Source organism: Colias philodice, chromosome 24 (genome assembly GCF_061535455.1).
Source record: "Colias philodice isolate Cphi_HAF_F1 chromosome 24, ilColPhil1 Martin Lab GWU primary, whole genome shotgun sequence".
Classification (NCBI taxonomy): Eukaryota; Metazoa; Arthropoda; class Insecta; order Lepidoptera; family Pieridae; genus Colias; species Colias philodice.
Window position 1 is genome coordinate 1,707,941 of NC_143109.1, and position 13,693 is coordinate 1,721,633.

The 13,693-nt window shown below is 32.5% G+C and overlaps 2 protein-coding genes across 5 annotated transcripts in view; one reads left to right on the forward strand and one right to left on the reverse strand.

The window, feature by feature from the left end:
• The first annotated feature begins 622 nt into the window (after positions 1-622).
• Positions 623-13,693, forward strand: part of mon2 (Mon2 homolog, regulator of endosome-to-Golgi trafficking) — a 56,646-nt gene continuing 43,575 nt past the window's right edge. For 3 of the 4 annotated variants that reach the window (XR_016317540.1, XR_016317541.1, XM_089710171.1), the window contains exons 1-10: positions 626-852; positions 1,067-1,198; positions 3,404-3,586; positions 4,415-4,544; positions 4,777-4,877; positions 5,065-5,190; positions 5,364-5,443; positions 6,030-6,168; positions 11,638-11,752; positions 12,823-12,954. Coding sequence is in view for 2 of the 4 variants with exons in the window: in XM_089710171.1 (XP_089566297.1) it covers positions 733-852; positions 1,067-1,198; positions 3,404-3,586; positions 4,415-4,544; positions 4,777-4,877; positions 5,065-5,190; positions 5,364-5,443; positions 6,030-6,168; positions 11,638-11,752; positions 12,823-12,954 (1,258 nt within the window). In the remaining 2 variants the exon portion in view is untranslated. Of the gene's footprint in view, positions 853-1,066; positions 1,199-3,403; positions 3,587-4,414; positions 4,545-4,776; positions 4,878-5,064; positions 5,191-5,363; positions 5,444-6,029; positions 6,169-11,637; positions 11,753-12,822; positions 12,955-13,693 lie in introns of all 4 variants that reach the window. The other variant, XM_089710172.1, reaches the window with a different exon arrangement.
• Positions 9,981-11,382, reverse strand: LOC149477627 (uncharacterized). Its single transcript, XM_089710453.1, has 2 exons — positions 11,282-11,382; positions 9,981-11,187 (listed from the first exon to the last, which is right to left on the reverse strand). Exon 2 carries the CDS (start codon positions 11,112-11,114, stop codon positions 9,981-9,983), a length of 1,134 nt encoding a protein of 377 aa, XP_089566579.1. The 5' UTR covers positions 11,115-11,187; positions 11,282-11,382.

Below are 13,693 nucleotides of genomic sequence, written 5' to 3' on the forward strand. Positions count from 1 at the left end.
GGAAATTACAGCGTTCAAAATGTTAATTACGATTACAATTCGTCAATTTATTAATTTAAATATTAGTTTAAAAAAAAATTAAAGAAATTTAATAAAATTAATTATATAGGTAAACCAAAAAAGTATTACAATTACAAATTTAAAATTACAATTATATTCGTCAAATTATAAAAAATATGATATAATAAAAATTTAATGAGTAATTAATTATATACAGAATTCAAATAATTATTATTAAAATTGCAAATTTTATTCAATTACAATTATATTAAAATTTATTAAAATTAATCACTACAATAAAAGTATTTTTTTAAAGTATATCACACTTTATAAAGTTAGTTAGCATTGGAGAAGAAGGCGATGGTGGATAACGAAATATTGATTGATAACGAAAAGTCTTGTGGCATACTGATTGACTGAACGCGAGAATGTGGACGCCGCATCTCGCCTCGTCTGCTCTCGCGCCTCGCGTCCTTTGACTCGCGCCCAAAAAACCGACTCCAGGCGGAGACCAGACGAGGCGAGACGAGGCACGGCGATGTGACGCGAGGGCTCCGACTACACTCTCGTGCTCGCGTTCCCTCGCCTAGCCTCGACGAGAGTGAAGAGCTAGCATGAGATAATTTTTGAACTGTCATTTCATATGTCGATTTGTATACATGGCATATTTTATAATTTGTTTAATTTTGCTGTGAAACATGAAGTAATTCATTATATTTTGCATAAATAAACATGGCATTTGTTAGCGCTGTTACCGGCGATGACTCCACGAGGAAATTCATGGATGTCCTCCAAAACGACTTTAAAACCCTGAGTTTGGAAACCAAGAAAAAACACCCTCAGATAAGGGAGGTTTGTACCAATAAATTGTATTCCGCATATTCTAGATAATTGAAACATAGTTCAGGAAGATATATATGTATTTCTGAAGCTATTAATCGAATATGAGAAAAATTGTAATTATCTAATATTATGTTATTTGTTATTTATGTTTAAGAAATATACCTATGCGGTTTTTTCTTTATTTTCTGAACTTGATATGTTTATTGAATTTTTTGTCTTTCAGGCATGTGATGAAGCAATAGAAAAGTTGTCATTAGCAGCTAATAATCCACAGGCTTCTCTATATGGCGTTGTTAATCAGATTTTATATCCCCTGGTGCAAGGATGTGAGTCAAAGGATGTAAAAATCATTAAGGTAAATGATTATTCCATTTAATTACAATAATTTAATAATATTCTAAGCTATGCATTTTGATAAGGATCAAATTAACATAACATTATAAGTTTCTTTGTTATTTGGTAGTAGGTAAGTGTTTGAATGTATGTTAGTGAACTTAGCAGATCATTTTTAGCAGATCAAAAAAAAAATGTGAGTTCTTATCGCGTGCAGTTGAGTTCTACAGTTCCTGATACTTAGAAATAGTTCTGGCGTTTTTACCTTAAAAAACGACATTTGAAAAAATGATCTGCCAACTTCCCGTAGCAGATCATTTTTAGCAGATCAAAAAAAAAATGTGAGTTCTTATCGCGTGCAGTTGAGTTCTACAGTTCCTGATACTTTTTAGAAATAGTTCTGGCGTTTTTACCTTAAAAAACGACATTTGAAAAAATGATCTGCCAACCTCCCGTAGTAGATAATTTTTAGCAGATCAAAAAAAATGTGAGTTATTATCGCGTGCAGTTGAGTTCTACAGTTCCTGATACTTTTTAGAAATAGTTCTGGCGTTTTTACCTTAAAAAACGACATTTGAAAAAATAATCTGCCAACTTCCCGTAGCAGATCATTTTTAGCAGATCAAAAAAAAATGTGAGTTCTTATCGCGTGCAGTTGAGTTCTACAGTTCCTGATACTTTTTAGAAATACTCGCGTAAAATGAAACACTAGAAAATTTATTTATGTCATATTTCATCACGCCGTAGCACCATGCCGTAGCATCATGCCGTAGCATCATGCCGTAGCATCACGCCGTAGCATCACGCCGTAGTATCATGCCGTAGCATCATGCCGTAGCTTCATGCCGTAGCATCATGCCGTAGCATCATGCCGTAGTATCATGCCGTAGCATCACGCCGTAGCATCATGCCGTAGCATCACGCAGTAGCATCACGCCGTAGCATCACGCCGTAGCATCACGCCGTAGCATCACGCCGTAGCATCATGCCGTAGCATCACGCCGTAGCTTCACGCCGTAGCATCATGCCGTAGCATCATGCCGTAGCATCACACCGTAGCATCACACCGTAGCATCACGCCGTAGCATCACAGTGTAGCATCACGCCGTAACACATGCCGTAGCATTACGCCGTAGCATTACGCCGTAGCATCACAGCGTAGCATCACGCCGTAGCATCACGTCGTAGCATCACGTCGTAGCATCACGTCGTAGCATTACGTCTTAGCATCACGTTAAGCCGGGTCCAGGTCGGGTTTTTTCAAATGTCGTTTGTTAAGGTAAAAACGCCAGAACTATTTCTAAAAAGTATCAGGAACTGTAGAACTCAACTGCACGCGATAAGAACTCACATTTTTTTTTTGATCTGCTAAAAATGATCTGCTACGGGAAGTTGGCAGATCATTTTTTCAAATGTCGTTTTTTAAGGTAAAAACGCCAGAACTATTTCTAAAAAGTATCAGGAACTGTAGAACTCAACTGCACGCGATAAGAACTCACATTTTTTTTTTTGATCTGCTAAAAATGATCTGCTAAGTTCACTAACATTTTGAATGTTACTCATAGTACAATATGCAGTTTTGGCATCTGGCAAGCCATAATATTTGTCACATAAGAAAACAATAAAAAATAATTCACATGCCTAATATAATGTGTTGTTTAAAAAAAAACTGCTATGAGTCTCATGTAATTAGATTACTGGCTGCGATATTTAAAATATAAAAATGAATCGCAAAATGTGTTGGTAAGCGCATAACTCGAGAACGGCTGAACCGATTTAGATAATTCTTTTTTTATAATATTCCGTGAAGTACGAGGATGGTTTTTATGTAGAGAAAACGTAAATATGTACCACGGGCGAAGCCGGGGCGGACCGCTAGTTTAAAATAAAAATCAACAAAAACTATGAAATAACATAAAATGTATAAATGATGAGACCATTTTGAAATACATTTGTGATATCAACTTTTTAATTGTTATCTAATTAGATTAGTTTTTGAACACTTTTCAATCAATTAATACACTTTGATTTAGTTTATCTATACATTATTTGGTTTCAAATAAATATTTTATTATGTAGTATAAAACAAAGTTGCTGTCCGTCCATTCCTATGTATGCAAAAATCTTTAAAACTATGCAACGGTTTTTGATGAGGTTTTTTTTAAATAGATAGAGGGTGCCAGGATAGCCAGGTCGGTAAGCTTATACATATATTTTTTTGTTTTAGTTTTGCTTAGGCACCATCCAGCGGCTTATAGCCCAACAAGGCATAGATGCAAAGGGCGCTCGGCATATAGTAGACTGTTTATTTAACTTGGGACAAGCTAATATGCTTGAACTTAAGTTATTACAAACCGCAGCTTTGTTAATGACCACATCTGATCTTGTACATGGCGATACTTTGGCTAGGGTAAGTAAAACAATGAAATATGTTAATATAGATCATTGAGTTACTATGTACTACGTACTAGAGAGGGCATCGCTACGACACTATTTGTAACACGAGTTAGAGCCAAGCGTCTCAAACATCGCTTATATCTATGACTCACTAGCCGCCCCAAACGCGTCCCGCACCGCCGCGATTGTCGCACAGATTTCGTTCCTGGGGCCTTAGACAAAGTAACAATTACAAAACGATAACGAAGTTAGAAATCGCAAAAATGTATGGGATTGACATTAGATAGACCACGTGATCTAACGCGGCGTATGTCAATCCCATACATTTTTGCGATTTCTAACTTCGTTATCGTTTTGTAATTGTTACTTTGTCTACAGGCCCTGGTGTCCTCTCTATACGTAGTAATAATACCTCAATGACTTAGATTGATCTTTACGTGAAATATAAGCTGTTAATTTAAATATACAAGTATTTTGTAGTAAGCTCTGCAGTAAGATCAATTATATGTTTGCAATGTGTAATTGAAATTGCAGTAATATCAAACTTGCAATTTACAACAATGATAACAATAAATATTACTGATGGTACAATATTGAAATTTTGTATACTTTTGAAGATGATAATATGATTGTTTTTTGATAAGAGTTTGATTATATTTTATAAACGTAACTACTTTATAATAACCTTAAAATAAAGGCAAAAAACGAAACTGCTTACATTTACTTCAACATTTTAAATTTCTTACACATACAAAAATTTATTGTCCGTTTTTCTAATATCAGATATCACCATTATTTGTTGACTATTTCTTTTTTAAATTTCAATTGTAATAACCCACAGACAATGGTGCTATGCATGCGTATGGTGCCGACAAGTGAAACTCGCGATGTAAGCACTAGTCATGCTGCCGCTGCAACTGTTAGGCAACTTGTTGCTTTGGTGTTCGAGAGGGCTCTGGCTGAGGCAGAGGGTGAGTTTTAATATAATATTTTGTACATCTCTGAAATGAAGTAAGGAATATGTTTGCTACTTTGTTGGTAAGCCTATTTGATCATATTATAAATGGGTGAAAAATTCTTTACAGTAGTACTACACAATTTTAAACTTAATAAATATACTAGAATAGTATAATATTAATAGACAGCATAAAAAGGAACTAATAAAAATAAATCAGTCATGTTATATTCTTATGTATTTTTTAGGTACACTAAAAGTGAATCCAGCTGATGTTCGAATTCAGACAAACCAAAAAGCGCCAAAGGATTTGAAACCATGTGCTGTTGACGCTTATCTAATTTTACAGGTACTTATACTTATACCATTTATTAATATGATTTTACAAACTCAAGTGGAAAATATGTGCATTTATTCATAAAAAAAAGAAGATGTGTGTTTGTACTTAAATTCCTTTCTCTATATTTTCTGCTCCTCTATTTAAGGCTTACTCATACCATGATCTGCTATAATGTAATTAATGTTCTCAATTCTAGGATATAATTCAATTAATAAACGGTGATGCTGCACACTGGTTAGTTGGCATCTCAGATGTACCCAAAACATTTGGCTTAGAGCTGTTGGACACTGTACTCACTGATTTTTCAGCTATTTTCTTTAAGGTGAGCTTTTTTTCGTTCACTTCCTGTATTTTTTAAGGTATACCATTTTTGTATAATTGTTTGAGTCTACTCAAAAACATGTCTTAATGATTGATTTATCTCTCAGTTAAATAATGGATATTTGACTTGTAATTAAGTGACAATTTTAAATCTTATAAATACTTTATTTTCAGATATCCGAGTTTAGATTCTTGTTGAAAGAACATGTGTGTGCATTGATTATAAGGCTCTTTTCGCCCAATGTTAAATACAGGTAAATACTCTTGATTTTTAATGATTATTATGATATCTTTTTTTATATTTATGATGCAATAGCCTTTTAAAAATTAATTGGGAATATGGTAGGTTAAAATAATTTTGTTAGATTTAAAAACGATAAACTAAATTATTGGGTATAAATTGAAAATTTAGTAAAATGGCCTTACGACGAAAGCATATCGAGCGTCTGAAGCGACGTTGCCGCTCCGCGCCCACAGTTTTGTTTCTACGCAAGATGACAGAATTTGTCTTGCAAGTCAATTGACGAAAGCGTGCACATGACGTAATATTACGTGGACAATAAGCCTAAGTAAATCGTATTTTTAACACGCTTTTATTAGCTTCATACAAATTTTTGTATGTGATTCGTTTAGATTCGATGTTGACCCACGTTAAATGGAGAGATTTAATTCAAACTCTGTACACTTCATCAAGGATCGGTGACAATACAATAATTTCAAGAGTTTATCCTATAAAAGCGTGTTCTATTAGTTTTTTTTTGACATGTAACTGACGAAAAAAGTAATTAACTTTCCCCTTCTTAGTTGGATCGCATTGTAATTATGTATTTCCCACTCCAGGGCAGCATTCACCGCCCCCCACATCCCCGGGGGCGCGGTGGGGGGGAGCCCGCCCGCGCCCGACCGCCCCCACTTCCCCGTCACCATGCGCCTGCTGCGGCTCGTGTCTATCATACTGCACAAGTATCACGATTTATTGGTGAGCATGTGTATAAGTTGATAGATTATGTTTGGGTGGGGATTTTTTGATAGGGTTGTGTGAGAAGTGAAAATACGAATAGAGAGATTTATTGTTAGTTAAACTTATATTTGAATGAACATTTAATTTTAAAGAACATGAGAAATTTTCTTTTCATAGCAATTAAATAATAAACAAATACTTAAATAAACAAAAAAAAATATTTTAATAGGTAACTAATAGTGTTTTGCTATTTGCTTTGGTAAATAGAAATAAATAAATACTATTAATATAAGGTATTTTCCCAAGTTTTGGGCGACACAAAACACAATTGAGTTTCTCTGTAAATAAAGTTTTTATTGTAATTAGTTTACATAGTTCACATTTAGTATTCATTAGTTCAATTTCACATTTAGTATTAACACAAGATCGTACCTGTAAATAAAGAAACAACATTTAATGTTTATAATTGTGTCGTTTCTTAATTAAATCACAATAAAGGATCAATAGTAATTTTATCCACAATGACGAGCGCTTTTTGTCAGATCCATAGATTACCTTCAAGTTTTCTTTACCACAGATTAGACTCAAACATAGAATTATAAACTGTTTTGATGTTTCGGTCAGATTGCGCGGGAATTCAAATTAATGAAAAATATATTTTTCATTACATCTCCCTCCCAAAGAGAAAAATAATGAGCTCAACACTCTTCAAGTGCAGTCAGGGGCTGGCGTTAGTTTCGAGATGTGGAAAAAATTTGATTCTGACTTCCTATGATCCGTGTTTATCCTGTAAATTGACTTTGATATTTTTTCTAAAATTTTGTAGGGCCCAAGTTTTAATACATCAAGCTTCTTCCTATTAAGTCTGTTTCCATTCTCCACAAAAACGGGATCACCAATTTTGAAGTCTATATGTCTGCGATTTTTATCATAAATTGTCTTGTTGTAATCATGTGATCTGATTGTATTTTCAAGAGCTTTTTCCCTGGCCTGGAACAAATTGTATTCTGTCTTCTTTTGCTTCAGCTCATTTGGTAAAATTGTCACATCTGTGCCATAGAGTAGGTATTTTGGAGCATACCCTGTAACAGTGTGTTCTGTTTCGTTGTAATTTTTTACACAGTTGTGGGCTATAGTTGACCAAGCTATTTTTGTTTCACGTTCATTTATCCGGCACCTGATTCTATTGACTAGCGTTTGGTTTAGTCTTTCATTTATGCCATTTGAGAAAGGAGAGTTCACTGCAGTAAAAATTAATGAAATATTCTTTTCATCCAAAAAAATTTTGAACTCCTTTGAATTGATACCTGGGTACTGGTCTGAGAGTATCAATTCAATCTCATCTGTTTCTGCACAGTTGCTTATCAGTTTGATGAAATCATTTGCATTTTGAGTGCTTGATGTTAAAATATATGCATACCTAGTAAAGTGGTCTGATAGCAGGTGTAAGTATCTCTTTGTTGATCTAGAACCTCCAAAACCCCCAATGGTATCAATAGAGCATATCTGAAAAGGTTTTGTAGCAGGACCCAAGTGGGACATCAATCCATATTTATTTTGTCCTCTTGATTTATTTTTTAAACATACTATACAATTTTCACAGATACTTTTTATATTTTTTGACATGTTTTCTGCTGTATACACTGAGCTAATCATTCTTTGCATCTGTTTAATTCCTATGTGACCAAGATCTGTATGGACATTTTTCATAAATTCTAAGCTGAATTTCTCCGATATAATTATTTTCTCTTTTTTGTTTACTTTCTTGTAGTAAACATTGTTCCTTATTTGTAACTTATCTTTTCTGCACTGTATATATTTATTTTTTATTTGATCTTTTAAGATGTCTTCTAGTGTTATTGTGTTAACTATTTTTAACTGTTCATCTTGGTTTTCATTTGCTTCCAACACAGGATTCCTACTGAGGCAGTCCGCTTCCAAATTATCTTTTCCTGGAGCATATTTTATATTAAAATCATACTGTGATAGGTAGTATGTCAAGTCGCCTAATTCTTCATCTGTTCTCGCTTTCAAATTCATATGTTCTAGTGGTTTATGGTCTGAATAAACTGTAAATGATTTTCCTATCAGCCAGTACTGCCAGTATCGCACTGCTTCTTTGATAGCCAAGCACTCTAAATATATCGCTTTTTTTTTCTTTTGGGCTCCATTAAGTTTCTTAGAAAAATAAGCTACTGGTTTTTCTTTTCCATCTAACTGCGTCTGTTTCAAAATAGCTCCAACACCCTGAATAGAAGCATCTGTGTAAATATTAATCGGTAAATCTTTATCAAAAATTTCTAGCACTGGTTGAGAGCATAGGAGACTTTTTATTTTCTCAAATGCTTTCTGACATTCATCAGACCAAATAAATGGTTGATTTTTCCTAAGTAAATTATGCAACGGATCTAATATTATCGCACTTCCTGGTATATATTCATTATAAAAATTGATTTTTCCTAGAAACTGTCTTACATTTTTCTGAGTTTTAGGAGTAGGGAAATTCCTTATCGAAATCAGATTATCTTTCACTGGTTTAATAGAATTATTTTGAATTATATGACCTAGGTATTTTACAGAGTTTGATGCAAATGTACACTTTTTAAATTTTAATCTGAATCCTTCTGTTTTTATGGCTTCAAACAGCTGTGTTAGGTGATGGATATGTTCGTCAAAAGATTTTGAAAATATCAAAATGTCATCTATGTAATTTACAGCAAAATCTGTGAGTCTGTATTTTCTTAGTATGTTACTTAATATCCTTTGGAAAATTGCTGGTGCAGTTTTTAGACCAAACGGGAGACAAGTCCACTGGAAGTGTCCTTCTTGTGTTACAAATCCTGTCTTCTTCCTGTCTTCTATTCTCAAAGGGATAGACCAGAATGCAGAGTTTATGTCAAGTGTTGAATAAAAATTGCAATTTCTTGTCTTAGTTATTAAATCTTCTATTAGCGGAAATGGTTGGGCTTCTGGTACTACAATCTTGTTTAAATCTCTGAAGTCTATACATAGCCTTGATTTTTTATTTTCTTCTTTTTTAAATGCCAATGTGACAGGTGCAGCAAATGGGCTGTAGGATTCTTCTATAAGTGTATTATCCAATAATTTACCTATTTGCTCTTCTATTTCTCTTTTGTCTTCGACAGTGCATCTGTAGGGCCTTTTATTGCAATATGTGTCTACTAACAAATCTATTCTGGCTTCATAGCCGTTAACAGTTCCAACATCATATTTATTCTTTGCAAAAACTGTGTTATATTTATTAATCAATTTATTTATTTCCGCTTTCTGATATTCATTTAAATTGTTAGTATTTATTTCAAAATCCTCTTCTTTTACATTTTCATTAAAATTAATCCTATATTCTTTCTTTATATTTTTGTTTTCTATTATTTCATTAGAAGCTTCTTCCACTTTCTTTTGTTTTTTTCTCTTAGTATTTATTTGTATATTTGTATCAATATCTTCTACTTGTTCTTCATTCAAGTTTAGTTTTTGGGTAATTTTTAAGTCCTCATTTTGTATTAACTTGAACTTCTTTATCATGTCTAATCCAATCAAAAAATCATATTTGAAGTTTTGTTCATCTATAATGTATACTTTGACATTTTCTTCTATTTTAAATATTTTAATTTTTAAGTTTGTCAAACCACTTGCCTTTTTGACACCATTAATTGTTACTAAATTTGCTTTGTTCAAACTGTTTCCTTTGCCTTTTAGTTTTAATAATTTTGAATTAATTAGAGAAACATTTGAACCCGAATCATATATTCCATCAATTGCTAATGTATCATTTATTAACAGTTTGACATTTATTAACGGTGTCACTATTAGTTTTTTTGTTCCGTTTCATGTAATTCTGCTTCTATCACTGAGTTATTTATATGTTTTATGTTTTTCTCTTTTGTTTTATCATCTTCTCTTGTTTTAAACCAACAGGCAGATTCGGGGTGATAGCGAATTCCCTTTTTTAACATTTCACAAATTTTACATGGGGTTTTATCTTCGTTTTTATAGTTGCCTTTTAAGTTTCCATATTTTCTATAGTTAGAATAATTATTTTTGTTTTCCAAATGTTCAAACTTTCTCAGTTCATTGAAAAGATCTATTGTATCTTTCAATGTTTCCCTATCAATCCTGTTAAGTACATGTTCTGGCAAACCAGCCGCAATAAGGTCTATTAGGGTACCTGAATCCATTGTTTTCCTTATCTCGAGTAAAAGTTTTTCCTTTTTCACTGCATAGTCTAGTAAAGATCCTGATTGATACTTGAACGATAAAGCATACTTGCTAGATGTCCAACCTTTATTGGCATAGGTTTGCAAGAAACTTGATTTCCATTTTGACCATTCGGAGTGTATACTTAACTTTATCATCATGGAAGAATACCAATCAATGCATGATTTTTCTAAAAATAGTCGGAAGATTTCAATTTTTTCTTCATCTTTTATTATATCAAACCTTGTACATTCTTTTTCAAATACATTCATCCACTCATATGCACTTGAGTTTCTTCCGTCAAACTTTTCAATAACAAATCTCTCGGCTAACTTTTTTACGCTTTGTTTTTCTTTGTTTTGTTGATCTTCAACTAATTTTTCTAAAATTTTTATTACAGGATCTTCAGAATACTTTTTACTCTCAAAAGATAATTGTTCTTGGGTACTTTCCTCTAGAAATTGGTCCTGGAAAATCATGTTGCCGTCCTCATCAACATATGTTTTCAAAATATCCTCTGTAGTTTTTATCCAAACATTTCTGGTTTGATATCGTTTTTTTAATGTATTTTTCACAGTGGTGAAGCTTTTCGAGGCTAAGATATGTTTATGAAACGATATTGTTTGATATTCTTCAGGGATTAAGTAGACTCTGTCATCTTGCGTGGCAATTGAGGTTATGGCAATAAAGTTTGACTTTCCATCTGTTGTTGGTTTTACTTGGAACATAAATTTTAATTTTTCCATCTTCTTACAATAAATGTTGTTTTATAAGGTATTTTCCCAAGTTTTGGGCGACACAAAACACAATTGAGTTTCTCTGTAAATAAAGTTTTTATTGTAATTAGTTTACATAGTTCACATTTAGTATTCATTAGTTCAATTTCACATTTAGTATTAACACAAGATCGTACCTGTAAATAAAGAAACAACATTTAATGTTTATAATTGTGTCGTTTCTTAATTAAATCACAATAAAGGATCAATAGTAATTTTATCCACAATGACGAGCGCTTTTTGTCAGATCCATAGATTACCTTCAAGTTTTCTTTACCACAGATTAGACTCAAACATAGAATTATAAACTGTTTTGATGTTTCGGTCAGATTGCGCGGGAATTCAAATTAATGAAAAATATATTTTTCATTACATTAATACAACGTCAACAAGTCATAATAATTAAAAAAACGTCAGTTTGGTCCTTCGAGCTCGAATATTTTAATCGATATATTTTAGTTACTTGTTATTATCAAGTTTGTATTGTTTTTAGGTGACAGAGTGTGAAATATTCTTATCACTGACTATAAAGTTTTTGGATCCCGACAAACCGTTATGGCAGCGGGCACTCGCGCTGGAAGTTTTGCATAAAATGACTATTCAACCAGGTAAGTAAATTATGTTATTTTTAAGTGTAGTTTCTAAATATGGAAAAATAAGTATGTTTACAGATAAATAGAAATACTAGTACAAACTTTGAGGTGATGACATCTTTCATTTGAAAGAAATCGCCATATTTGAATTCAGTTTCCATTCTTTTAAAAAATAATGGAATGTTTCCTTTTGAGTAAAAATTTCTATTTCTATCTACAATATAAAGAGTACTGACCTCAAGATGACATTACAAAATTTCATCCTGTATATATAGGTTAATTATCTAGTTAAGTACCACTTATAGTGGAGCCAATTTATTCCGTCAGTCCTCGGATCACAGACACAATAGAAAATCTATTGTGTCTCGGCCCGATCGGGCCGCTCGGTGGTCAATGGGTTATTAGGCAACATTTGACGTCTATCAATTTTATCTTCGTAGAGAACCTGCTTAAAAACATCGATTAAAGTGAATCGATACGGACTTGAAACATTTGTCAATCGAACTTGAAACACATGTCAATTTAAAAATTCATCAGGCAAATCCCTGTCCCAGTAATATATTTTCTTTCGTAAATTTAAGGAGCAAAATAAGACAAGTATCTACATAATTAAAAAACACAACGCATTTATTAATTTATGGTGTTTTTTTTTCAAAAGTAATCAATGCATTCGATTCTAGATGTTACATTTCGATTTTTAGAGTAACATCTCTGGTATTTAAAAAGAAAAAAGGTTTATTGACACAACATTGAAGCGACGTCAGTTCTTCAAATCAGAAATTGTTTATTATGTTTAGAATGGTTTATTAGTAAAATCAAATCTTAAAATTTTATTATAAATATGTAATCGTAATTGAAAAAAGGTAAGCAAATGTGCAGTTCTAACAAAACAAAATAATATATTATTTTATGTCGTCGTTACTAGGTTACGTTGTTGAATTTTGTTGAACTGTCAAATGTTGCCTATTAAAATGGCTCTACTATAGTTTGTAATATTGAAAAAAAAATATGTTTATTGGTACTTTATAAAGTTATATTGTAAAAAGTCAATATCTTTGTCTGATTTATTTACCTTTTTATTTTAGATCTTTTGAAGTCATTCTGCGAATGCTACGACATGAGGCCGCACGCAACTAACATATTCCAAGATATAGTGAACGCGCTGGGTGCATATGTGCAAAGTCTTTTTGTAGCTGCCAATGTTAATACGCAACCTGGTTTGTATATTTAAATACTTCTTTTTAATTAAGTAGTTTACTGGGTCGGATAAAGGTATTGAAAATGGCGCCTATCCTATTTGTCTCTGTATATTTCAGTCCACGTATGGTGAAAAAAAGTGAGCGACACCATCTTTAATCACATTCTTTGTCTCACCGAGTCTAAGTAGCAAGTGTTAAAATGTATCCAAGTATCTGTTAACACACTGATTTTTACATAGTGTTTTCTATCTTGCAAATGGTTATCTTTATTAATACACCAAAAATATCTCAAACATTTATTTTCAACATAATCAAAGCTACAATCACATGTATTAAATAAAACTTATAACCATTTACTCTAACTTTAACATTTCATCTTCCAAAGTATTTTCATCATATACATTTTCGTAATGATCATATTCTATATTGGATAAATATGGCTCATTATTTTCCAAATCTTCTGAAGAATTAAATTCTTCAGTATTTTGGTCTTCGCTTTCGTGTAATTCATGGGAATCATCGTAATTCTCAATATCTATTGGAAGTGTATCAATATCGAATCGTCTGCTTTCATTTCCTATAAAAATTGTATTTGATTAACTTGTTTTAAAATATAAGACGCGTATGAGCCATCGAGATAGTATGTACTACGTACTAGAGAGGCGATCACTACTACACTCTCTTTAACACGAGCTAGAGGTAAGAATCACAAGTCTCTTTAGTCTGTGTCGGACTGTGCCCCCCGCTTGCCGCGTCA

Coding starts and splice junctions, on each gene's coding strand:
- LOC149477627 (XM_089710453.1), bottom strand. CDS start 11,114: ATGGAAAAATTAAAATTTATGTTCCAAGTAAAACCAACAACAGATGGA.